At 41.3% G+C, this 27,935-nt stretch overlaps 1 protein-coding gene across 2 annotated transcripts; it reads right to left on the bottom strand.

The window, feature by feature from the left end:
- Positions 1–449: 449 nt before the first annotated feature.
- On the bottom strand, positions 450–17,144 carry LOC131687169 (carboxypeptidase N subunit 2). Of its 2 annotated transcripts, XM_058971225.1 has the most exons (5): positions 17,039–17,144; positions 16,389–16,938; positions 2,288–3,119; positions 2,062–2,231; positions 450–1,082 (listed from the first exon to the last, which is right to left on the bottom strand). In XM_058971225.1, the coding sequence occupies exons 2-5, from the start codon at positions 16,407–16,409 to the stop codon at positions 558–560; spliced, it is 1,548 nt and encodes a 515-aa protein (XP_058827208.1). In that variant the 5' UTR covers positions 16,410–16,938; positions 17,039–17,144; the 3' UTR covers positions 450–557. The 2 variants fall into 2 exon arrangements, with proteins under 2 accessions (XP_058827208.1, XP_058827214.1); XM_058971231.1 differs by lacking the exons at positions 16,389–16,938; positions 17,039–17,144 and adding an exon at positions 3,235–3,448.
- Between the last annotated feature and the right edge of the window lie 10,791 nt (positions 17,145–27,935).

Genomic DNA, 27,935 nt, shown 5'->3' with positions numbered 1-27,935 from the left:
TTCACGCGGTACAGTTGTACCATCGCTTCGCGATCTCGTTTCTCCTGTTGGCACTTCTTTCTCCGGAGGACCGAGGTTTGCCTGTTCCGTGCTTGTTTGTATCGCTTCACATTGTCTCGTTCCGTGCTGCAGCATCCTCGCCCGTGCTGCATTCTTCTCCTCTCTTAACCCCTTGGGCCTTGGCGTCCGACTACGACGAGTGTACTATAATGTGAAGATATGTGTTCTTCCTATCCCATTGCAGTGAATTCAAATATGCCTTTTCATCATTAGGGTTCATTTTTTTCCGGAGTGACGAATTCTGGCCGTTTACTGTTTGTCTGTTATGGTTGTTTTGTGTCATCATTTTTCATTTCCTTACTTTTTTCCCCTCCCTATCCCTTAACACCCGAAAAATGGCGCGAAGACATGCCACGTTAGTGGCAGATTCTGACGAGACAAAATGAAAATGAAGAATCCTTAACTGTTCATGTTTATTTATCTCTAAAACTTAATTTAAACTTACACGATAAAATCAGACTAGAACGTACAAAAATTCGCTTCCCTGCCTTCCCCTCCTAAGCCTGCTGCAAGATATTCGACGTCGTACTGTTACGCACCGTCGAGTACCTCACCGGCGAAGTGAACCCTAAATCACTTTCCTTCAACCGGCGCTTGATGCACACAATAACCAATCCGATGATAAACCCAATCAGCAGCACAACCCCCACCGACAGAATGGACAGCACAATCGAACGGGGTCGCAGGAAAGGTGGTGCCTCGTAGATCGGAATTTTCGGAACCTTCTTCGGTGGTGCCAAACAGAGTGACTTTCCATCCAACTCCGTCAGCGGGAGCGCCGTCAAATCATTCGGAGTTTCACAGCGAGCTTCCGATTCGAAATCTTCTTCCTCGTCCAGAATGTTTCGCAGTGATTGAACGCTTTCGTGCAGTTCACAGTCGCAGTGCCACGGATTGTCGTCCAGTTGGACCGTGCGTAGTTTCGGGAACACTTCGATGTGGGCAATGTCCGAGCTGTCGTCGTGCTTCGGTATCGGTTCGTCTAGGTGTAGGTGCTGCAGTGCGTTGTTCGAGAGGTCCAGCTGGAGCGAGAGGGAATGGAATAAAATGTAAAGTTATTAGATACACGGTTGCACGCCATTTTCCTGAATAAACATTTTCTCGGATATTTTGAAAGCTAAAATAAGCTTGGAATTGAAGACTTCTTCTATGGAATTTGTTATATTTGAGTAAATGTCTAGCTTTATTCTGCTCGGAGCGTGACGTGACGTGACTAAGCTCACGTCACTTTACGTGACTTTTTTCACTCGATTCTGAGGTGAGATTCTCCATTGCGGTTAAATGGGCGTCTCACGTCACCTGAAATGACTCTTCGGAATTGGGTGAGATTAGTCGTCTCACGTCACTCGCCGCGCAGAATAGGGCCGATCATTTCAACCATGATTTCAACGAGAAATTGGATTTAGCGTCGTCTATCTGATGGCCAAGCCGATCTGCTAGATACTGATGATACGAATTTGAAGCCCAAATTACTTAAAATTCTGGGTTCTGTAATATACAAATTGAAGATTAAACGACGTTCCTCACCCAATTCTGAGAGACGACTCGAGTTAGGTTAGGAAATGCCTCTTCAACAAAATCAGGATAAAAAGGCATGTACAGTGAATTGAGATTGGTCACCTCACGTCACACGCTGTGTAGAATAAGGGTGATCAAACTCCATAATTTGGTGTTTCCGATGCTCACGCTTGCACACAATACAGTCGTGTTTCGCTGGTTGGCCACTATTTAACTGGTCCGCTTTTTAGTTGAACCTCCGCTAGTTGGCCCATTGTCCAACTAAAAAACATCTGAATGTCAAAATTTTATGTCAAATTCACTTTGGCAATCAAACTGATAATAATAAGAGATGTGAGCAGATGCATTTTCGGTTCAACTAGGGCATCAAATTCGTTAGTTGAACAGAGGGTGTGGCCCAACCAGCGAATCACGACTGTACAAGCGTACGTAGAAGCTTCCAACTCATTTTTCAAAAATTCAAATTCCGCACCCTGAACTCACCTCTCGCAATCGTACTAATCCTTTCAGATCACTCAAGTCGAACGCGCTAAGCTCCGGATTATGGTTACAGATCAGCACTTCCAACGATTTCAATCCGCTAAACGTTCCTATGTCAATTTCTTCCAGTCGGGGCATCCCACTGATGTTTAGATGAGTGAGTTTCTCCAAGTCTGAAACAGAAAACACACATGAAACGTTGGTTTAATCGCTAACGGAACTACCCTACCGAAGAAACTTTCATCATTCAACAATTGGATCGGATTCTCGCCGATATACAGCGAAATCAGCGTAGGTTTCAAAAGTGCCACCGAACCGGGAACCGCCGTGAATCGATTACCCTGAATTAACAGTTCCCTCAAATTATCAATCTTCTGGAATACTCTCCCGGGGATATCCTCCAGCTCGGTATACGACAGATCCAAATATTCCAACCGCGTAATCGATCCGATGGCAATTGCCGTACCTTCGGAAATCTCCTCAATCGGATTGTGCGCCAGGGATAGTTTCCTCAAATGAGCCATATGCTCAAACAGTGATTCATCCAGATACTCAATCACATTGTAGCTCAAATCCAGCTCATCCAGTGCGATCGATTCGTACTCTTGCTCGGCGTACCGCCCGCGAAACACATCCGGTCGGAGAACGTCACCGGTGAGCCGATTCCAACTAAGATCCAACCGAATCACATTAGGAGCATCCAGAAAGATCCCACTGGACAGTTCACTCAAATTACAGTGCCGACAGCTGAACACCAGATCGGCATCGGTGGCCGGTAGTTGCTGCAGTGCGTTGATGTTGTTCCCGGACAGTGAGAAGACAATTTCTGAACTGGCCGTTAACTGACCATCGAAGACATCCGGCCAGGCGACCAGCATGTGCTGTAGGTTTTTTGTCGAACAGTCTAGCAGGGAGTAGTCGTGCTGTTGGATGGTACTCTGGTTACGAACGATGCAGACGCATCGATCGCAGAGACCATCGACCGGTTCGAATTCGCCTTCCTCGCGGGTGTGGCACGGTGGGGTAACGGCCAGCAGCAATGCTAGCAGGAGGAGAGGAATCTGGAAGAAAAAAAGAATAGATCAACGTGGGATTATGGTTCGTTCGACGAATTTCGGTGAGTTTGACAAAATGAGAGTGAATCAGATATTCTAGAAAATGGAATGACAGTCTTACCTGAAAAAGTTGTTGCGTCATATTATCGGTTAATTAGTTATCCTCAAAAAAGTTAACGTATCATTGCAACACGAGAAAAGATGTTTAAGGGCAATAATTTAAGGAACTATAGTTGCTTTAATAGATGCCAAAATTTACAAGCGAACTGGGTTGCATCGCTTCGCCTCAGCCAGCGGATGCCTTCAACGGTGCGATTCTTTATCGCGAAATTCTGTTATCAGTTGATGACTCTAGCAAGCTCAATGGAGGTCGGTGAGGGGGAGAAACCTTCATTTAGCATTATATAGGCTGCCGTTCGTTATCAAAAAGGGTGAGACCAGGTGATAAAATTTTATACAGAAAACGTTGGTAAATATCTGAACGAGCATCGCATAATTGAATAGCGCGAGTAATTGCGTGTCGGGGAAGCTTGTTGCTCCACAATTTACAGAGATTTCCCAGATAAAAAAAAAGCTTTCTGGGTGATTCAATGATATTTGATTTTTTACAAAGCCAAGACAATCTGTAGGACACCTTCAAAATAGAGTACAAAATTCTCATCATCGGCAACTTCCCAAGCAAAACGCCAGTGTCCCAAACAGCTTGAAATCAAACGAAGTTCATTCTTCTGATTTTGTGGGGTTATGTCGATTGGTGTGATACCTAATTATAAGACCCGTTTCATTTATGCTGATTTCGGTTTTAGATCAGAGTCGCCCTAGGTTCGCTTTTTATTTACAAAACCCATACAAAAGTGACAGCTCAGAGCGAACCTAGAGCAAGTCGATTCTAAAAACGAAATCAGCATTACTGTAACACGTTTAAGATGCAGTGCGAAGAAGGCCATGACTTGTATTGACAACTACTAACCTTTCGCGAAGTGTGAAAACTACACAAGATTTGTTTTTCAAGAGTGTTTCGTTGAGAGCCGACTCAGAAATCCAAAAAATGTCTCAAAATCATCCACCACGGGGTCCCATACCGTACATCAGTTGAAGTTAGAAAGGGGACCCAACGAAGGAAAAAACGATGGTTTGTAATTTAGTTTGAAGATGATTAGTTTTCTCACTTCCCATGTTGATCAAAGATTTGTCTTGCCATGATTTGTCTTCGTAGTTTTCCTGATAAGAAGGATCAGGTAAGTGGCAAGGTTGGGAATAAGGAAAATAACGACACAGAGAACAGACAATGCGGAAGTATTTTTCACTCTCAAAAGAATAAGACACTTATTGATGAGCGGATATTTCAACACCCCCGAGATGACAGAACGACAACACCCCCCAAGAGATATTGTCATTCAAGTACGCCATAAATCGATTTAGGTTTTTAAACTCACCGTAACTTTATGGAAGCCATAGTTCAGTTTATAAACCTTTTTTTTCACAAGAAATTCCAAAGATCGATCGACGATATTGCAAAAATACTGCTGTATTTTCTCTGTAATCGCCTGGGTTCTCGGAACTTCCCAGCAAACTCTATCAGCATTATTCTCTATTACGACGGATCGCTTTTTCGAACCAATGTGATCTGCATTCTCAATAACGACAGCAAAACCAAACGGGAGCCTACTTCGATCGAACCACATTCGTTCAAAAATGTGATCCGTCGTAATGCAGAATAAGACTGTATAGCTCTTTACCACTCTGGGTCTAGGAGAAGAGACAACAGGCTTCTTGCTCCTCTTAATTTTCTCGACTAGGCCCTGCCGTAAATCTAAAGATAACAAGCGTTCATCTTTGCCAGATACCTTTTGTATGCTTTTCACAACTGCTGAAAATAATTTTACCTCAAAGATCGCACCTCAACCAAGAATTTACCATGCTAGCTGCATTAAAAATAAACAGTTATGTGTCCAACCAAAAAAACACCTTTAACAGTTATGCAATAAAAATTGGACTAAACCGTTTTGCGCGTTAAGGGCACAAGACCTAATTTTAATTAAGTTTTGTTTTTTTTGTGTTTCGAATTCATCTCGTCAGTAACTAGCACCATCTGGGTGTCTAGTTAGACGATGTATCTAAACTAGTACCCAAATTAGCACTAGTTAGACACAAAAAATTCCAAACAGTTCACACGACATATGTGAACGCCTAAAGCCACATGTCCCGAATGATGTCCCGGGAAGCAAATGTAGCTCTGGTTTGCTGACGAGAAAGCGAAGACGAACTCTTGTCTTTTGGTTCAAGAAACACAAAAAAAAACACCTTTAACAGGCCAACGAGGGTACCCGGGTACCCACAAATTGAAATGCTCATAGCTATGGCTTCCTTTAACCGATTTGGACACTTTAAGATGTTTTGGCTTCAGGAACTCGTCCGCTTTTTGATTCTGTAAAACAGAACCGGAAGAACGGATCTGGTTTTTGGTAATCCGGGTTTTCCGGAGTAATGTTCCAGTACTAAGGAATGATTTGTAAATTTTAATAATGTCCTAGCAATATGAGTATCAAAACTCTTCAAATTGTCTCAGAAGCCTGTTTTTTATTGTTAAGGGACCGTGTGGCAACTTGAAAAATGGAATTGGAATTGAATGGCCACTCACGGCCCCACGGGAACCTGCTCCGGAATGTCCATTCCGGGGTCAAATCACTAAATGGTTCCAAAACCACGAGATACAGCCTACTGATTGCAATTTGATACCATAGTTGTCATACGACGAACATTCCGTGCATTCCAATCACAGGATGAATCGAATACACAACGTAAGCCCTAGCCACCAGACGAAACATTGTTTCTCTGATGATCCGTTCGTTAATCCTTCGACGTGCCAATGATCGCGTTTTTCAGCTTTCATCAAGTTTTTCTTCTGCATTTGTAGCGTGGCGTATATTGGGAAAAATTCGGGCGATTCGACGTTCAAAAGTCCCTCTCGCGTATAATTCTAAGCAATCTCTGCTCACCACGAAGTAGGAGACTGTTCACAGTTGTTCGTGTCGGGTACTCGTTTCGTCTGACCTTTAATCGTAATGCAAATGCATTGTGTAAAACCTGGGCGGAAATGTAGGGACTGAAATATAGGGGCACTTGGGGTTTTTGATGTCCCATGTGGCAATTCCTGCTAGTTTCTAAAATTACCGAGACCAGGAACTACTTACTTCGGATTTGTAACAGCACCCTTCAAGGGACACTATCAGGTCTTTACGAGGAAGTTTAGGAGAGAAAATTGATTTTTCTCTTTCGGAAATTTATTGGCACATTAGAAGATGTTCCCACAATGGGATGGTCAGGCTTTCGCTCTTTAGTATACAAGGAAACGTAGAAATTAGCCGTTGTCGGTGTCGTAGCGCTCTTTTGCATTTCTTATCGGAGCGTACTTTAAAAAAATTTCGTTTTGTCCCCACATAATTTATTTGCGGGATATGTCGAGAGATCATGCGGAGTCTCTCCACAGTAGGAAAACTTCTCATGATTCTCTCCGCATTTTCCACAGTGCCTTGTTTCTACAATAAGTAGCTGCGGGTCCAATTGTTTGCAACAACGGCAGTTCATGCCTCGCGGCCATCCCGTGAAAACTGTTTGTTGCCTGAAGCTGCCACCAAATGGCAGTACCGCTAGCTACGGTTCAAATGTTCAAGTTCTGTTCACAAGAACTGTACAACACCGTTTAAAAGTTGGATTCAATACAAGTAACTATTAACAATATATGAGAAATCACGCTTTCTCTTGCATCGCTTCTTCTTCCACACAATCTGAACGCTTTTATCACCTGAATACCAGTAAAGCACATCTAAATGAAGCTTTTTTGCATTCAATAAGTTTCAGGTCGAGTTAACAACATTGGCTCGTACCGATGTGAACGTTGCTTAAAGTGCGCTCGCTGTCATTTTTGGCAACTAGCTGAGCCAGGAAGCCAGCTTAACTTATTTTTCAAAAAAAACGTCAAAATATTCACCCTCTTGCTCGCGGCACAAAAAGGCAAACTAAGGTAGACTAGCCCCGTCCAAAAGATCAAAGTTTGGAAGAGCTGATTCGGCGAAAGGTTCAAAATAAGGCTGATGGAAAATAAGTTGTCTTCATATACTCCGTGATTTTTCCTGAACGCAATTGCTTGCGAACCATACTTTTCACTCGCCGAAGCAAAGCGTTCTTGAAGGAGCGAACCCCATACGACGCAATTAAAGCCCATGTTGGAGACTACACCATCAATCTCTACCTTCCGAGCAGATACATAGACAAGGTACTGGCTTATCTTTGCCCTCATTCAAGGAGTTTGTTATGAATATATACCAAATTCGTTACTGGGGGGGAAGGGGAGGAGTTGCTTCTCTAATCTTCCGGTCATCACATCGCATGCTTTGGTATTCTTAGAATGTATAACAAACATGAAGATGTGACACAAGGCGCCAAGAGCGCACTAAAATCCTGTCAATCCTATTTTTCATTGGATTGTCTGCTCTAAATATATCACCAGGGGACCATACATAAATGATGTTGGATATTGACAATAGGGGAAGAGCGTCACGTAACGAGATAAAAACTAAAAATGAATTTTAGACGTATCAGCGGATCAGGGATAAAAAAAAGTACAACATTGTTTATGAATGGCCCCCGAACAAAGAATATTCCATAACGAATATCACGTAACATCGGTGACAGAGCATTGGGATCAAGGCCAAGTCCCCCCTGAGTCGTGCAAAACTGAGAAGCAACAACAATTTAGGCACAGATAGCAGACGTCCATTTATTTTCATTTTGTTTTGTTTTTTCATTTGTTTCTCCTGCTACGATGTGTGCGGGAGAGCGGGACGGCCAAGGAAACGGAAAGCCAGTGGCCTAAACAGATCAGGAACAGGAGGGAGGACTGCGAACAGGGAAACCGACAACAGAGGAGAAATCGTTTATTTATTTATTATAGTTACGATACTAATCACAATTGTTTTGCTTTTCTTGTTTCGTTTCAGCAAACCAAAATCTATACGGACTAGCAGATACGAACAGTTAGGCTTTGTAGGTTCTCATCTTGAGAAATGACAATGACACTGTACGAGATGGCGCTGGGCCTGTGGCCTTCGACTGGCATGGTCCATTCTCATTGATTCGGAAGTCTTCTTGGCTGGTTGGTAGATATGTACTCCTACTTGCAAGTTGATTAATTCGCTTGGGTGGGGGACATGTGGATCCTACTAGTTGTCGACTCTTTTGATCGTGAGTATGAGGCTAGTTCAGGAAAGGAGTGCAGGACTGGCACCTAAGAGATAGTTAATTATTCAGGACTTGTTCTTATGATTACTAAACTCGACCAAGCACACCGGCTCTCAGAAATGATAAGCAACCCTTTCGGGTCGGTGTGGTCTATTCGAGTCGAACCAGTCGGACATTCGGTTCGAGCAAACTTTATGGTTAATAGTGGATAAATATTTCTTACGCCTTTATTGGCAGAGATTCTTTTTTGCGAAATCATAAAATACCTTCACAGGTATAGCTACTCAGGATAATAATAATAGAAAAATTAAGGGTTTGCCTGGCCCATAATGTAATTAATATGTATATTGACTAGAACAGGGATAATCGAGTTATGTTATAAGATAGAGAAGGAACAGCACAGTTGAAGGAAAAGTATTCGCGAGTAAGGACTAATACTGCTGTAGGATGATGGTCCATAGGATGACAGACTAGATTACACGACGTTACACGCTCTGAACTTGCGCCAAACAGTTTGTGTGTATGTATGAAATTCGCGGACATCACGGCTGACTGCGATCTCTAATTTACTTAACAGTCGATTGATCCGCTTCTGACCTAGGGGACCCATGAGGAGATCAGGAAGAAAATAGAAGCGGAATCAATACGAAGTTTTAATTGCATCACTGACGACTTAGCACGCGTTGTTAGGAGCAGGATACATTGGACCAGACAAAATAGAGAACTTGACGTTACACACTTCGAGACAAACAGGCGCAAAATTTAGTCCTCCTCCTGAGGACCGGTGTTTAATTGGCGGACAGTCGCTAATCCTTCCGATTTTGCAAATTTTGTCTCGCGGGACGGACCGAGATCCCTCAAGCTATAAGCTGCAGTCCTATCAGCCCATTAAAATATATATATATATATATATATATATATATATATATATATATATATATATATATATATATATATATATATATATATATATATATATATATATATATATATATATATATATATATATATATATATATATATATATATATATATATATATATATATATATATATATATATATATATATATATATATATATATATATATATATATATATATATATATATATATATATATATATATATATATATATATATATATATATATATATATATATATATATATATATATATATATATATATATATATATATATATATATATATATATATATATATATATATATATATATATATATATATATATATATATATATATATATATATATATATATATATATATATATATATATATATATATATATATATATATATATATATATATATATATATATATATATATATATATATATATATATATATATATATATATATATATATATATATATATATATATATATATATATATATATATATATATATATATATATATACCAAATTCGTTACTGATACTTTTTGCATGTATTAGGCAACTAGCAGTTGGGGAATTGGATTCTGAGATGATCATGACTTTCATTGGCTTAGTTTTCGATAAAAAATACACTAAAAAAAATTCAGTTTGGACGAGGAAATTTTTTTCAAATAACTTTTTTTCCTTGAAAGTGCCCAACTTGAATTTTTGACGGTAGATAGGGAACATAATTACCTATCTTGGAACAAAATTTCATCCAAATCAAAGAGGGGTTTTTTGTAAATCGACTTTAAATTTTTAAAATCGATTTTTTTTCAGTGCAGGAGTCGATGAAGAATTTTTTCAATATTTTTATTAAAAAATTTGACTAATTTTGTGAAAATCATTCCTACAACATTTTTTTGCAGGATTTGTAATTTTTAGACTATAGCCAATTGAAGAAAATTGGTAACAAAAGTTTGACCCTTTTCAAAAGACAGTCTAGACCATTTTTGGAAAAAAAAACAAAGTAGGCAAAGTGGCTTTTGTGACAAAGTCTTCATGTATAGAAAGTTTCATCAAAATCTGAGAAGCTGAGCTGCTTACTCTGAACACGATTTAGCGCGAAATTCGTCAAAGTTTAAAAATGCACCCAAACCGGGTGGAATCGCTAATATCGCTCTGAGAGCGGCAATCCAGGTATTCTTGGAAATTTTCGGAAATTGGTACAAAATTTTCTAGAAAAATCTTCCCAGGCAAATGAAAGTAACAGAAGCCACTACTGCCAAAACCAGGAAACCGCCTGAGAAAACATCATCGTATAGATGAACATGCTTACTGAACACGCTCGAGAAAATTTTGGTTATCCTGAAGAGGTTTGTAACAGCTATCCCGTTCTGTCGAAATACCAGGTATGATTCCGGAAAGGCAAATCTACGATGGACACCAATATGACAGTAATCGCGAGAGCTGATACGGGGCGCTCAAACAGAAAAGGGGAGGAAATCCCTATTGCGTCGTGGTAACGATATACGTCAAAAAACGCGTGCAACACAGCAACACCAATTGAAGATCCTTAACTACCTTGCAGAATTGTGTCCTGAACCGGGTTCTGATCTGCAATACAAAGAGGGGATTAGAATTAAGGCTCTATCTTGGGTCCAACGCTCTGGAACTGGATGTATGCCTGCGAGAAGGCTGCCAAAGCTATTTACGCTCTAGCCAGAATTATGCCAAACTGTGCCGGGCGAAGTAGTAACAAGAGGCGTCTTCTGGCCAGTGTAGCATCATTGATGCTGAGGTACGAAGATTATGTGCGGCACTCGAGACACAGCGGAATCAAGTGATGCTAAGCAGTAAAGGGCGAACACGAAATTATTGCGACACATTCAACAGGGCATAACTTTTTTACCATTGGGTAAAAATCAACCAAATTTTGCACACTTTCTCATTGATGTGTATTGTTTACATGCTGTCAAACTCGAAGTCGTGTTTTTCGATTCAACGAAAATGGAGGTGAACCAACGCGAGTCGAGAGAACAAATTCTTTCCAAACACCTGGTATTTCCTGACCTGTCGCACCGGCAGTTTGGAAAAATGTTGAACATTCAACCGTTTCCAGAGTGTTGAAGCGGTTCCAGGAGCGGCTGACGTTGGACCACGGCAAAGGAGCTGGAAGAAAACCGGGACCGGAGAACAAAAAGACGGAGGGAAAGGTGAAGCGGATGATTAAAGCAAATCCCAACGTCTCAAGCCGTGATTTGGCTAAAAAGATCGGCATGTCGCAGAGCTACGTCCAGAATGCAAAGAAGAGAGCTGGACTACATACATACAAGGTACAGAACTTCCCAAATCGCGATGAGCGGCAACAATCGACGGCTAAAACTCGGGCACGGAAGCTCTACGAGAAGATGCTGACAAAATATGGCTGCTGTGTGATGGACGACGAAAAGTATAACAAAAATTCCGGGGTTGGAGTTTTTCACCGGCAAGAGCAAGTTCTATGTGGACGACAAATTTAAGAAGAAGAAAATGTCGAAGTTCGCCTTCAAATATCTCATTTGGCAGGCCATCTGCTCTTGCGGACTGAGGAGTAAGCGTTTCGTGACAAAGGGTACAGTAAATGGCGATATCTACAAATCTGAGTGCCTCGAGAGCCTTTTGCCGTTCTTGCAGCATCACGACGAAGCTCCGCTATTTTGGCATCATGCCACTATTCTAAGTGTCCTGGAGTGGTATGAGGCCAATTCTGTCCATTTTCTTCCAAAGGACATGAATCCGCCAAACTGTCCGGAGCTGTGCCGGGTGGAGCAGTACTGGGCAATGATAAAGCGGGAACTTCGGAAGAGCAAGAAGACAGTCAAAGACGAGAAGGACATATTAAGAAAATGGAAAAAAAACTGAGAAACTGGTACCGGATGACACTGTAAAGACTTTGATGGAGGGCATCAAGCGAAAATGCGTTCAATTTTTACACTCAAGGCTCCATCGATTAACTTTTCTTTTGATTTTTGAAGTAAATATATGTATAAAACTATCCTAAAATTTTGGTTTGATTTTAAACATAAGAAAATTGGCATGACATTTTCGGTGCGCAATAATCTCGTGTTCGCCCTTTACGCAACTATCTCAACAGATGCTGTGTGGGATATGGCTAGAATGGAGCTGCAAATTTGCGATAAGTTTGTTTGAACTTTAAGGAGGAACAAATCTCAAATCATGCTGTTCAAACTGCAGTTGTAAGTTACATAATTCTTTAAATCTGGGCTAACCTGTTTGGCATAAAGTCGTTCGGCATTATGCCCGTTTGGCATAAGAAAAAAAATTATAGTAGGCCATTTGGCATAAAATGTACAGGATATTGAATGTTATTGCGATCGTTTGGCATAATGGTCTTTTGTCATAAAAGTCGTTGTGCATAACGGCCGTTTGGCATAAGAGCCATGTGGCATAAAGTATGAAAATACCCGTTCAAATGTTTATGGCGTTTTGATTCACTGAAATAAGTGCGATTCCAAGAACTGCTCATGTTTGAAAGAAGGAATTGACTTCAGTGATACGAAGAATATTTCTGTGTCAGATTGATTACATAGAAAACTAAAGTAAGTATGGAATTTGTGCATTGAGAATATTTGCATTTAGAACTATGTTGGTCATCTTGCATGAAAGTTAAAAAAATTGTGAAATGTCATGCAACAAAAAATCTGTAATTGTAATCTGCTAATGATAGGCTAGTTCAAAACTCCTCCTGCTACAATTTTTTAACCTAACTACTTTTTATACAATATGAAATCTAATTCGAGATATATAGTTTCTTGCTTTCCGAATGTTTGTTCTTCTGACGTTTACTTTTGTTTGCTGTCTAAATTTAAAAAAGAGAAAAATCACAATTCACAAGAAAAAAGCTTCTTAAAGCAATAAAATTAAAAGTTAAAAGCAATTTACTACATATATGTAAAAGAAGGTAAAATTTCAGACGCTTTAAGTTATTATCGAAATGAAAAACTTTCGAAGAATTGACAATATTCAGAATAATGTAAACTCTTAGAAATTCATAGTTGCATTTAAAATGAATAAAATTCAAACAAATTTTCATGTTCAATAGAAAGAGGAAAGCTAAAGCGCAGTTGGCTGCCTAGCAGGTCTTCTAGGACCAGTTCAGTGTTGACTGTAGTTTTATTGTATTTCCGGAAAATTCAGGCAATTTGTGTACAGTCGTCCAACTAACGAATTTGATTCGCTAGTTGGACCGAAAATGCATCTGGTCAAATCTCTAATTAGTGTCAGTTTGATTGGCAAAGTGAATTTGACATGAGATTTTGACATTCAGATCCAACTAGCGGAGGTCCAAATAAAAAGCGGTTCAGTTAAAAATTGACCAACCTGTGAATCACGACTGTAGTCCATATCGTACAATGGTAATTCTGGAAACTGCATACCAGAAAATTACCGATTTTGTATCCTATTATTTCGGTTACATGTTAATCAAATAGACCTGAGAAATTAGGTTTAATGTTTGTTATGCCAAATGGCCATTATGCGAAATGGTCCTTATACCAAATGGTAATCTAACTTCAATTTTGTTTTAATCGATTATGCTAAATGACCTTTATGCCAAATGACCACTTGAATCGCGCTATGGTTATGCCAAGTGGCTTTATGCCAAATGACTTTATGCCAAATGGGCTTCCCCCCTTTTAAACAGCCCAGCCGCCTTATCATTTTGCTTTACTGGGCACACTAAAATGACTTTTACTGTGACTTTTGTTTACAAACGTTCCTTAACAGCTTAATGTCCATGTTGGTAGACACGGCTCACAGAAAGTCATTTTTTTGGAACATTTACCAGTCGACTTATTTAGCGTGGTTAGTTCCCTACTGACTAGGTTTTTCAAGCAAAACTACCCTAAACATACTACACACTGCTCATGCATGCTTCAAAATGCTAAACATGCCAACATTTAACCTAAACTGGCCACTACAGAGCACGTGACGGTTTTGGTTGGCGGATGAAATAGTGTCAATTTAAAATGTAGGCGTTTGGTTTTGCCATAAAATTTACTCCAACGTGAAAGTGAATGTTTAAGGGCGGTTTCGAATTTAAATCCTGGTTGCGGTCGATTCAACTGACTCACTGGCTGGAATGATGCCCATCGGTACCATCCCAATTGGAGGATAGCGAATGTTAGAAGTGAACTGGGACAAGGGGAATACGGACAACGCTGAAATGGCTAAATGACAGCAAGGTTGGGATTAGGAGAAGCATGGAGAAATAACCCTTTACCCGACGCTGGTTCTCTCTGGTCATGGTTGTTTCAGTCAGTACCTACATCGGTTCGGACACACAACGTCATTCTTCTGTCCTAACTGTGTGAATGTCGAGCAACCATCGGAGCATGTGGTGCTCGATTACTCTAGATTCGCAGCAGCACGAAGGAAGATGCCTTCGCTTAGCGGGGAGAAAATCGGTGATGAGATGTGTCGAGACGACAACACATGGAATACCGTTAGCGAAGCAGTGATAGTAATACTGTCGGAACTTCAGCAACAGTGGCGAAACGAACAGCAATCTAGCAAGGCCAACAAGCAAGAAAATATGAACGAGTACCAATGCGGTGAGAAAAAAAATCTGCTGGGGTAGCTGTGTATAAGTCAAGTTGATCGGATCACCTGGTTTTTTGTTTACTAGAGAAAGTCTCTTCATCGGAGTAGGGTACTATTCGAGTAGATCGCGGCAAAGATCAATGCTAAATGGCACAACGAACGCAGAGGAGCCAAGGGGATAAGGGAAACAAGAGGTACAAGAGCACAAATCCTCTCGTAGCAATATCTAACGGCGGTCCCGACAGGACGAGAACATGGAAATACAAGAGCTTTACTGCCAATGATCGCAAATAAGCAGTACAAATATGCGATCATAGGCAGTTTAGGTTTAGTTGGTGAGCGTACTGGATAAAAAAACAATATGAATCCGACAGTACCACGTACGAAGTCGGCAGTGGTCCCTTTTGAAAATTTTTCCTTGATAAAGAAAAAAAAACATCTATGAAGGTTCCACGAAGTTGGAAGAAGGGCGAAAAAAGGGTAAGAAGTGCCAATACACTACAGGCCAGGCTAATGAACCATTTAAACCTTACTATAAAAACACATCTATAAAGGTATTAAATATATTTTTCAGAGATTTTCATCAATTGTCAAAAATGCGAAAATATCTATTTACCAGTACTACCATGTCGTCAACTCATGACAAACGCTATTTTGGGGTAAACTGTGTTATATATGCCACGTTTCTTGATTAGGAAATCCCTACAAAGTGCCAGAACTTTAAATTTCTGTTAGATAACTGAGGTTATAGCTTAAGACGATAGCAAATTATATATCAAATTATAATCGAATTATATTTAAGTTTTAGATATTTGTAATAATGAATATACGAATATCTTGATTCCTGATGAGTCTACCTTCACTGGTCGAAGGCACCTTCCCATGTTTCGTAAAACTTCTGCTAAACCGACTTTTTCGATTTTTTACCTATCGCATGAGACAACCGCTCTACTTGATAGTAACGGACAGCTTTCCGCGCCTTATTTCCTACAGTCGAGTATAGTTCATCTCTCAACGCTTGATTGGAAGCGCATAGTCAGTTTACTTATATCAATATTTAAAAATAGCATCTCCTCCATGACTTCATAACACGAACATATTGTTTCAGCATGTTTACTTCAACATTGTTGATAAACTAACTACTGCTGTAAACCATCGACTTTTCACTCGACACGCGGCTGTTTACAGCCAGCGATCGGTAAGGTAAATATGTACCTCTAGGCCGTTCAGTTCGCCCAACGAACGACATTCAACAAGTGATCAATGAATATTATATGAGTCATTTGCCGCGTCCGTTGGATGCCCTTATATTTACAAACAATTGTGGTGTTCCTGCCGCAGTGCTTGTCACGATAGGAACCCATTCAGGAAGCACTAATAAGGGAAGGAATGTTCTTGTTACTGGGCCCTAAGGCTGGCGAAGAAATTGCTCGTAGAGCACCGAAGGGCACCAGACGATGAGTCATAGTAAATTATAAACTGAAGTTTCATTACGTGATGATGATGATGGTTCTAATTGTTTACAGTCCATAACACATACCTTCTTGTACAGCAAATCCATCACGTTGTCAAAATCGTTTCCAGTAGAATAACATCAACAGCAACATCCTTCATGGTCATCCCCTTCGGGGTGCAAGATTAGCGAACAAACTGATGGTCAGGTCAAGATTGCAACCCCTTCTATATACAGTATTTTAATTGTGGTTCTCACGATTTGAACATGAAATCCGACGCATATAGCTTCACTTTCAAGCAGGTAAATTGATCCTCTCGTGTCGAAATACGGGATACATATTTCCAGAACTCGGTGCGGGTATCGAGTTCTTGACCGGTACACCGGACGTTTAATCAACCGTTGTTCCGACAATAATCACAACACACGCAAGAGCTTCGATCACCACACAGCAACAACAAAAAACGTTTGGATGCTAATTGAAGAATCGCCGGACGAGAACTGATCTCGACTTACTGTTTGGGTTGAGTTGAGCTGAACCACTGAGCCGCCTAAGCCACATACCTATAGTAGCAAAGTCAAGATGGTATGAACAGATCCACGAGCACTACGCGCGGGTATAGAGAGCGGCATAAACCTGAAAGCGAGAGTGTGTTTATCAGTGTTTTTTTTCCAAAGGCATGGTAGGTAATCATTGTGTGGTAGTAAGTTTATACAATCAAGAATCGAAGACTTACTGGTAATGCATTCTGGCGTGTGGGGTGGTCCTACGACGATGGGCAATATAAACTTAATATTGCTCGAGTCATCTAGTTTTGTAATAGGTAAACTGTTTTGCTGTGGAAGAAAACAAAAGTATACCGTCAGGTACATCAATTTAAACACCACCCTAAGGTTAATTATGCCCTGTTGTCCATTTGCATGCGGTCTGCACTGAAATTTTCCCGATTTGGTGATCGCTCATTTCACTCTCGAAAACGACTGGCAGAGCACTTTTTTCTTTTTAGAATAGAGAGCGATCGCGTTCTCTCCAGCATGAATTAATTGACCCAAAAACTACATCGGTGCGTTGATGATCATGTCTCGAATCGGAGTACATTAGCATACCAGGTACTTTCTGTGGTATCTGTTAGTGCCTTATTCAAGGTAGTAAGCATAATTTGGCACTTGGATTTATTAGATTCTACTGATCTAGATCGTTTTATTCAGCCTTATTCTGCATTACGACGGATCGCTTTTTCGAACGAATGTGATTTGCATTCTCAATAACGACAGCAAAATCAAATGGGGGCCTACTTCGATCGAACCATATTCGTTCGAAAAAGCGATCCGTCGTAATGCAGAATAAGGCTGATTGTTACTAGCAGTAAAATTTGTCAGGAATCAGGAGCGTCTGGCTCAAATGGCACGTTTCCCATTTTGATCAGAGATTTGTGCCTTGCCAAGGATCGTCTTTTCATCATTTCCTGATGGAAAGGATTGGAGAAGTGGTAAGGTTAGGGGTAAGGAAAATAACAAAGAACAATTAAAACAGAGCATTTTCCCCCCTCCGGAGGGATGCTGAACGATCTGCAGGTACTACAATAGCAGGAATTAAACTTCCAACCCCCGGAGGTATTTAGAATTTTTATTTAAGCAGTGAGCGGGTATATCAACACCCCCGAGGGGATATTGAGATAACAGAACGATAACACCCCTGAAGAGATATTATCATTCAAATATGGCAAAGCTCTCTGTACATAGGTTCATCTATATATGGAGAACCAAAAATCCGGAAACGTAATTGCATTACTACGTAATTGCATACTGAGAATTTGGAAAGCCCAATGGTGACTAAGTAGCTGATGGGAAATAGTACATGTTACATCGTCGACTTCCGAATCCCTTTTTTGCACAACTTGCCACCGTTACGAAGAAGCATTGTTCCGCCGTCATCACCGAGACCGCACAAACAAATTCACGCTGCACTGCCATCACCGGGACGCCTGTTATGCCGCACTGCGGAAGCCCCCGAGCGCTCCGACGCAGTCGTGCTACCAGCCAGCGACCAGCTTAGTCGTCCCGGTCCTGCGTTCGGAGGTCGTGAGGGGGTCTTCCCAACTCCCTTCTCAGGCGAGTATTTTGCTTTAAATGACGATCCGCTTCCTGAAAACCTTCTGGTTTCCAGCTTGCCATCGGGTACATCACGTCCTTGCAATTTGCCGGGACGCTTGGCACGAGACGTCGATGGTTTGCGATTGTATTACCAAAACGTCAGAGGGCTAAGGACGAAAATCGAGGACTTGTACTTGGCTGCTCTTGACGGCGACTATGATATCTTCGTTCTAACGGAAACTTGGCTTGATGATCGTATTACATCGATGCAGCTCTTCGGGGATTCTTACGCGGTTTATCGTGCGGATCTAGGTGCTCGGAACAGTATCCATGGTCGCGGCGGGGGAGTTTTAATTGCTGTTTCTTCCGCACTTGCCTCCTGTGAGTTTGGTGTGGATAGTTCATCAAGCATTGAAGCAGTTTGGACGAAGATTGCTACGCAAACGAAGAACTACTTTATTGAAGCTGTTTACATTCCTCCAGAAAAACGACTTGATTGTTCCATTATGCAGTTCCACCTAGTCTCCATAGAGCGCGCTTCTTCTCAGGCAGATACAAACGATGTGATGATAGTCCTCGGCGATTTCAACCAACCAGGACTCATGTGGGTTTATTCTGGATGTGGGTACGCTTACCCTAACCCGTTATCCTCGACAACAAATCCTGCCAGCCGCTTACTTCTGGACGGGATGGCTTTTCAAGTAAGCACGATTTTCAACCATCAATCTCGTTTTCTTGACCTTGTCTTCGTCGATGAGAATGCTTTGCCTGAGTGAAGCTTGCAGTGTGATCGTTCCTTTGGATAACTATCATCCCGCTTTGGAAATATCCATTTCCACCATTAGTTCACCACTATATGAAGAAGCTTTAGCTGTGAATCGTCATAATTTTCGCAAAACTGATCTAGTAGCTCTACGCCGCTCACTGTTGCTGATACTACTTGATTAAGTGGATGTAGATGTTGCAGTTGATTTCTATAATCGGTTACTCCTTGACTGTGTTGAAAAATCTGTTCCAAATTAGCAACCTCCCAGGAAACCTCTCTGGTCGAACGCAATGCTTCGCAATCTGAAACGCATCCGTGCCAAAGCTCTACGTGCGTACACAAATCGACGATGCCCTATTCTAAAGCGCTTTTTCGCAATATTCAGTGGAGTACCGCTGTTATAATAAATTGCTGTACAAAGGATATGTGAACCGCATCCAACAAAACTTACGACGAAATCCGAAGGGCTTCTGGACTTTTGTTAATATGAAGAGGAAGGAAACGGGTCTTCCGTCTAGGATGGTCTACAATGGCGAAGTAGCGACTACGACGGCGACAAAGTGCTCCCTATTTGCCAGTTACTTCCGGAGTGTCTTCACGACTGATGCGCCAACTGCCATCGAGCTCGACAACGCGTCCCGTGATGTTCCCGTTGGTGCGGTGGATATGGATGTATTCACCATTTCAGAACAATCGGTTCACTCTGCAATACAAAAAACGAAATCGTCGTATGCTCCAGGACTAAGTGCTATGCCTTCAACTGTTCTGAAAAAATGTTCGGATATTTTAACGATTGCACTGACGCACCTTTTCAGTGTGTCACTTCAGCAGCAAAAATTTCCCGATGATTGGAAGTGTTCAGTCATGTTTCCGGTACACAAGAAAGGTGACAAGCAACATCGAGAACTACCAGGGAATCACTTCGCTGAGAGTCGAGGCAAAAATTTTCGAATCGCTTATCAACGAGGTGCTGTTCTCTGCGAGTAAACACTACATAAGCACTTGTCAGCACGGATTCTTTCCCGGTCGATCGGTAGAAACGAACCTGGTCTCCTTCACATCCTGTTGTACGGAACAAATGTCCAAACAACTGCAGGTAGACACGATCTACACAGATCTTAAGGCTGATTTCGACACTGTTAACCATGAGATACTGCTAACGAAGCTTGATAAACTTGGATGCACTGCCCGATTCTGCCGTTGGCTTCGATCATACCTTGTTCGCCGTAAAGTCGTTGTTCAAATTGGTGACAATGAATCTGAGTCCTTTTCCAACCATTCTGGAGTTCCTCAAGGTAGTACGCTTGGTCCGCTACTGTTTTCACTGTTCGTGAATGACGTTGTCTTCGTCTTAATGCGTGGAGGGAAACTGTTCTTCGCCGACGACTTGAAAATATTTCTAATTATAAGGAAAGAAGCCGATTGCCGTGAGCTACAGTATCTCGTTGATACCTTTTATAGTTGGTGTAAAAGAAAAATGATGGTTCATGGTGTTGCTAAATGCTTTGTTATCAGCTTTCATCGAACGAGGAACATGTTTACTTTCAACTACAACAACGCTGGAACTCAGCTGCAACGCGTTGATCATGTAAAAGATTTGGGCGTCATCCTAGATGGAAGGCTAACGTACACCCATCACTTCTCAGCGATCATTGACAAAGCTAATCGTCTACTAGGTTTTATGTTCAAAATATCCAACGAATTCCGGGACTCTTTGTGCTTCAAAGCGTTGTATTGTTCGCTGGTGCGCTCACAGTTGGAATTCGCAAACGTCGTCTGGGCCCCCGCCATGCAACTTGGAGCCAAAGAATTGAAGCCGTCCAGCGCAGATTCATAAGCTATGCGTTACGTCAATTGCCTTGGAATGATCCGCTGAACTTGCCACAATACGAAGACCGTTGTCGATTACTAGGACTGCACACTTTAGAAGATCGTAGACACGCGTCGCAAGCCACCTTCGTATCTAAGCTTCTTCTCGCCGAATATGATGTTCCCGATCTCCTATCACAAATTAACCTCTGCGCACCAACCCGTGTCCTTCGTCCTCGAACACTGCTGCAGACTGAAATGCGCAACACTAACTACGCTGCCAACAGCTCGATACTAGCAATGGTCCGTCGCTTCAACGATTTTACCGACAACTTCGATTTCGTCATTAGTTGCACAGTTTAGAAATCGTTTGTTATCACTTTAGGTTAATTATTTTTAATTTAGTTCATTAGGACTCATTGTCAGATGGACGTAAATTGTTAAATACAAATACAAATACAGGGCATCATATCAAATTATATAATGTTCCGAAATCCAATTCACAAAGATCACATGAATAATACTCAGCGCGCTGAATAGTAGCCATGTAATAATTTAGTTTGCAATGTCCAGTCAGTGCCCTGACTAGAATATTGCAATTGTGCTTGGAAAAATGCAACAAATTCTTCGACATTTTTGGACTCACATCCGACAGAAAAGTTGTTTGGAGGCAAGTTTGCAAGTTGTGCCAGTTGTTGGAATTTTCGGATGCATCCCAAAGAGTGAAAGTAATACCAGAATGACCGGGTACCCATAAAAGGTAGATAGCATTTGAAATGCCAAGTTCTTCGATTTGAGTTCGACATGCGGTTACTAATTTCGAACTCGAATCTGCGAACTAAGTACTTTCAGGGCAGCCTGGCTGTCAGAGCAAAAATAGATTGTTTTACCGCAAATCCCCTGTTGAAGTGCTGATTGTACGCCACACAAGATCGCAAAGATTTCTGCTTGGAATACGGTAACAGTATCTACCAAGCGAATTAGATTGGTTTAATCTCATGCCATGACAGTAGACACCAGCACCGGCTCGGCCCTCCAACGAAGAATCGTCAGTATAACAAACTACTTATTCTTCAAGTTGTCGCTCCATCCAGCCAGACAGCTATTCCTCGCGAAGAGAAATTCTCAGATTGAAAATTTCTTAAAGGAAAACTACATGTGAGTGTAAGGTCACTGGGAGCAAGTGTATACTCATCCCAAGTAACCATTTGGGGCCACAGTCTTGTGTGACTAGTTGCACGATCTTTTGGGTTACTGCTTCAGAGCTCACTAACATTAAGACGGTATGCACAAAAAAGTGCTTCTTGTTTCAGAAACACATGTAGTGGTTTTATGTTTAATAGTAGGTGTTGACGAAAACACGCCAGTCATCCCCATCAAGACCATCCTCTGAAGTTGATTTAACTTTGATTGGATTGTCATGACTACTCCCTTCTGCCACCAAACAAGGCACCCGTATGCCAGTATTGGTCTAACAATTGTTGTGCAAATCCACCGCATGTACTTTGGTTTGAGTCCCCAAGATTTGCCGAAAGTATGTCTACATTGGCCGAAGGCCATGCAAGCTTTCTTGATCTTGAAATCGAGTTACTCCAACGTACTTAACTTGATCTGCGACAATAATTTCAGAGACAAAAAAAGCTCCGGTTGTAATCCTTCGTTGCGTGAAAAGCACCATTGATGTTTTATTTGGATCAACTGATAGTCCAACATGAAGACACCATTGCTCTACAGCACATAAGGCTTGTTGCATCAAATCAAAAATTGTGTTAATGGAAATACCGGTAATCATTATGTGATAATCATCGGCGAAACCATACGTCGGAAACTCAAGCTTCATTAAGTTTCCTCAACAAGCCATCGGCAACAAGGTTTCATAGAAGTGGTGACAGCACACCACTTTGAGGACATCCGCAGACACTCAGTTTCCTTATCTCTACTTGTCTTAACGATGAGCACAGATATCGGTTGCTAAGCATTGCGTGTATCTCCATGACCTCGAACTGCTTCCAAAATGGATTCGAAAGACACGTTGTCAAAAGCACCTTCAATATCGAGAAAAACTGCTAAAGTTGATTGTATTTGTGATCAAGATTTTCCAATGTTGTAGACAACAATTGTATAACAGAGTGATAGTAGACATCCCGAATGTAGTGGTCGATTAAACGTTCCACTGATTTGAGAAGGAAGGAGGTCAGACTGATCGGTGTGAAGCCCTTTGCCTCCTCATAAATGACGCGACCACCTTTGGAAATGAATTTGACAGTTATTTCCCGCCATGCTATCCTGTTGCAAGACTGAAAGTAAGAACCCTTTTCAACATAAGCTTGAAGTGTTCATATACTTTTCGTAGTAGAACTGGAACGATTCCATCCTTTCCCGGAGACTTATACGGAGCACAACTATCAATCGCCCATTTGATCGATTCAGTTGTCATAATTCTATGAGCAAATGCTCAAGAATCAGAACTACCTGAAAATAACTCAGGGGCCGTCGTCAGTGATGGCTCCGTACACCTTGGAAAGTGTGTGCAAAAAGACAGTTGAGTACTACATCTTCGTCAGACGAGTATTCACCATTAGCAGTCCTAAGCGAACTGACATGAAAGTATTTCGATTTCGAAAGTAACTTATTCAATCTACTAGTCTCGTTGAGACTAGAGACATTTGTGCAGAAGCTTTTCCAACCACTTTGCTCAGAGGATCGAAGGGTATTTCTGTATGCTTTGCGAGCCAACTTAAATGCCTCCGACCCCTCCCTGCGTCTGCAATTCCAAGCTCTTCTACATAACTTTTTGAGTCGAACAAGTTCGGTATTTCACCAGAAGCACGCATAACTCAGAGCGGACAAGGCTCTTGGTATGATATTCATGAAAACTAGTCGCCAAGGTCCCAGTTCGTAGCTTTGGGATTACGCTATGTGACGATATCTAGTGGAACGTTTACATGATCAAAGACGTAAGATGACTTATGATCAGATAACGACGGTTCGAGCTCGTTTGGTACGAACCAGTTTGCCAACTCATGCGTAATACCGTCAATGCTTCGCACATAAAAGGCTGTTCTGTAGAGTCAGATCCTCAGATTTCGCCATTTATAGCTCCCGTAATGTAAAAAAGGGCAGACTTCAAACCGCAGGAACATATTGCTTGCCATACCAGCACTTTTCGACTAAATTTCTCCACTTGAATCGACCTGTCCGCATCGCTTAGATTAGATCACGTCGCATGTCAAAATACAATTTTCGGCCATTGTTGCAGCACTTTGCTTTTTTGTGCACCTTCCCTCACTTGATCCCGCTTGATTATTCTATTACATATTTATATATAATTAAATACATTTTAACGACATTCAATTAGCTAGAGATTGCTGGGTAGGGAAAGTTATGAAACTCGTCGGTTGTCACGGTAAAGATAGACACGTCTACCTTTATCAGGACACATGTTAGTGAGCTCGGGTGATTCGTAGTTATTCTGCCTAAGCTCGACCCTCATTAACAGAAGACAAAGATTAAGCCCGTACGATATTAAGCCTGTTCTAATGACCCTGCCACTTCTAGTTTTCCGATCTGTTTACCTCACATCCTTGCTCTCACTTGAGTACTATGGCTCTAAGTTTCATAACTTTCCCTACCCAGCAATCTCTAGCTAATTGAATGTCGTTAAAATGTAAAAAAGAAAATGTGACTAACATAGTCGAAATAAAAAAGGAAAAAAATATAATTAAATACACTAAATACGCTTCGATTTCTTCCTTCCGAAAAAGAATCGAAAGTTTTACTGTCATGTTAAAATCCAATTGAAACAAATATTACATTAAGGCGGAGCTGGTTGATGGAACGATGACCTCGGAACATGTCTGGCGCTGTACACGAAATGGGCCATCGGAAAGTCAATTGAGCTAACACCTACCTAAATCCTTGAACCAAGTTATTTGCATGAATATATTTAAATACATGCAAACATCTTTTTTCTGTAAATCACCACCAGCTAGTGGGAGAAATAATAGTTGTGTGTTAACCATTATTTCTCCCATTAGCTGGTAGTGATTTACAGAAACACTGAAACGAGACAAGGAAAAGTAAATTATAGTAGTTAGTGCCGTAGTTATATGTAAAATTGATAAATAAGCTAATAAGTAAACGATTTCTCAATATCCTGTTTCCTTGTTCGTTAGTTTATTCGTCTTGTGCCTGTATTAGAGCTGTTGCTTTTTGGTCCTTCTATCCGTCACTTTTTCTTACGTCGAATTGCAAATATACGAAAAGAAACAAAAGAAAGCGTGTGATTACTGCTATTAATATTTATTTGGCTTAGTGCATCTCGATGGTGTGGCGTCCTCTGGATTGTCTACTCCTATAAAATGTTCTCCTGTCAGCGCACTTGAGTCATCGTTATCTCTACAAAACAAACAAAAAATGAATTAAAACCGCTTCTGCCTATGGAACTAGGCTAGAGTAGTGTAAAATTTTGAAGTTTCACAAAAACAATCTCCCTTCATTGGCGTCTACTCTCGGAACCGAACAATCCTCCGAACGATCCGATCTGCTCGAACAAAAGGTCCATTTGAATCACGGCGCATTCAACTCGAACAAACCACGCCGATCTGAGGAAACAATTCGTCAGCTAAAGTGACTGGTCGATTAAAACAATTAACATTCTGCCAGATGCCAGTCCTACACTCCTTTTCTGAGCCAGCCAATATACCCAAAATCAAGTGTTGGTAACTAGCAAATACGCGTTTTAGCCCTATCCAGCGAAGTGATAAATTCAATTGAAAGTAGGAACACACATCCATCAACCAATCACGAAAACATCCATACCAACGAGAATGGAGCCCAGCACTAATCCGTACCATCTTAACAAAAATATGCTTGTGTTTGTATAGAACTCTTCGAAAGCCTCATTGATTCTGAGATTACATCAGCATCAGCCATTATTCTACTTACACCAACCATACGTATTTCCCTTGCAGATTAACATCCCCGTATGGGGGGGGGGTGGGCGTAGCGTAGTTGGTAAATCGATTGCCTTGTACGCAGCGCACCTGGGTTCGAGTCCCGACCCCGCACATAGGGTTAGAAATTTTTCATAAGAGATTTTTCTAACCCGAAGAGGCGAATGACCTTAAGATTAAAACCTCTATAATCGGAAAAAAAACATCCCCGTATGTTTCCTAAACGTCCAACACAAATCTAGTTTGTTATATATCCTTCATCATCCAAGGGATGGAGAAAAGACATCACACGGACGAAATTTGCACCGATCTGTCTGCTGCATTTAATAAAATTAATCACGAAATAGCTATAGCGAAACTCAAGAGGTTTCGGTTTCCACAGAACGTTCCTCGACTGGCTAAATTCATATCTCGTTGGTAGCGAAATATCAGTGAAAATAGGAAATACCATCTCTGAAACAATTACCGTTCCCTCTGATGTACCACAAGGAAATCACGTTGGACTTCTCCTATTTCTAATTTACATCAATGACGTCAATGGTTCTTTGTTATGTCTAAAGCTTTTCCACGCTGATGATTTTAAATTGTACTTCACAATTTGTAACCGAAATTATACCCAGTTTCTGCAATAGCAGCTTTGCTAATTTGTGTCAAACAAACAGACAGGCGCTGAGCGCATCAAAGTGCTCTACTATCACCATCACTCGTAAAAAAAATCCCTGCCAAATTCCATTATTCGCTGCTAGGATCCAATTTGAAACGGTCAACCTGCATCGAAGAAAGTTAGGAAAAATTCTAAGTTTACGTCGCTTAATGCACTCCAGGACCCGATTTCACCAGTTGGCCCCTATTTTATCGACACTCACTCCGTGGTTTTCGGGGATCATGTTACGGACACGTGCGCACTCTCGCCCAGCTAGGAAAAAAGTGAAGCTTTCAACGAACACACGGTTCTTTTTTGCTTTTTTTCCGTCTTTTTGATGTTTTCGACTCATTGTTGACAACCATTGACTTCAGCACACAGTATGCTTTTTCCTTCAGTCATGATTTCTGTCGATGCACGTTTCCTTTAAATATCTCATATTGCACCAAATTTAACTTAAATAATTAACGTAACAACGAACTTGTTCAAATAGACCCTCCGATTTATGTTCGCGTAGAAACATTCAATTGGGCGCAGCTGGGCAAGTTGAAGGGATTGGCGTTCTTGGGAACGACTGGGATCTTCAAACGCTCCATCTCCTCCAGTGACCACTTCGCTTAATGTGCCAAAACAAGATCAGGCCAGACATGTCCTTCGTGTGGTATTTCATAATGAACTTCAAGTAAACACTTCGTGCTGTACACCTTCCCATTGTCCACAAGCTGCGAAGAAAAGAAGACAAGCTCAGGCATCCCCTTCTCACTGATTGTGAGCCACGAGAGGACGTTTTCTGAAAACTTCGTGTGGGAGATGTACTTTACATCATAGCACTTCCTGGGGGACGTGAAATAGCTGATCCTTTGTCAATTATTGCCGTCGAGCATCAGGTACATCGGTCTCGTCGTTCATTGTCACAATCACATTGCGCTTTGCAGAGAAGACATCCTTGGCGAACACCTTCAGCTGCTGCTTTCTTTTGGATAACCGTCTGCGCTTTTAGACAGGGCCGGTCCCGACTTCCCCTTCCTCATGACGCTGTCTATGTTGGCCAAATACTTTCTGGCCATCTGACCAGTCGCACCGTTTTTAATACAAGCGTTACGGAAACGGTGATTTGAATCGACGGCCAGTCGTGACGGCAGCAGGATTGGGATTGGTTGATCGACTCGATCTGGGTGAATTTGAAATAGCCGTCCATTTGACACAGTTCTCGTCTGGACATAGTTTGTTCAGACAGGGCCTACATCGGTTCGGAGACGCGGCGTAACTCTTCTACCCAGAGTGTGTAAATTTCGATGGAAACTCATAGCACGAAAAACTGAATATGTACAGTGATACATCACTAACAAGTAACTAGACGCCGCAGC

This window comes from Topomyia yanbarensis, chromosome 1 (assembly GCF_030247195.1).
Source record: "Topomyia yanbarensis strain Yona2022 chromosome 1, ASM3024719v1, whole genome shotgun sequence".
NCBI lineage: Eukaryota > Metazoa > Arthropoda > Insecta > Diptera > Culicidae > Topomyia > Topomyia yanbarensis.
The sequence above is the reverse complement of the archived record's forward strand: the minus strand, read 5'-3'. Positions and strand labels throughout refer to the sequence as shown.

Coding starts and splice junctions, on each gene's coding strand:
- LOC131687169 (XM_058971225.1), bottom strand. CDS start 16,409: ATGGATTTGCTGTACAAGAAG. Junction 3,120..16,388: donor TGGATTTGCTGTACAAGAAG/GTATGTGTTATG, acceptor TTTTTCTTCCAG/ATTCCTCTCCTCCTGCTAGC. Junction 2,232..2,287: donor GAATGATGAAAGTTTCTTCG/GTAGGGTAGTTC, acceptor TTTCTGTTTCAG/ACTTGGAGAAACTCACTCAT.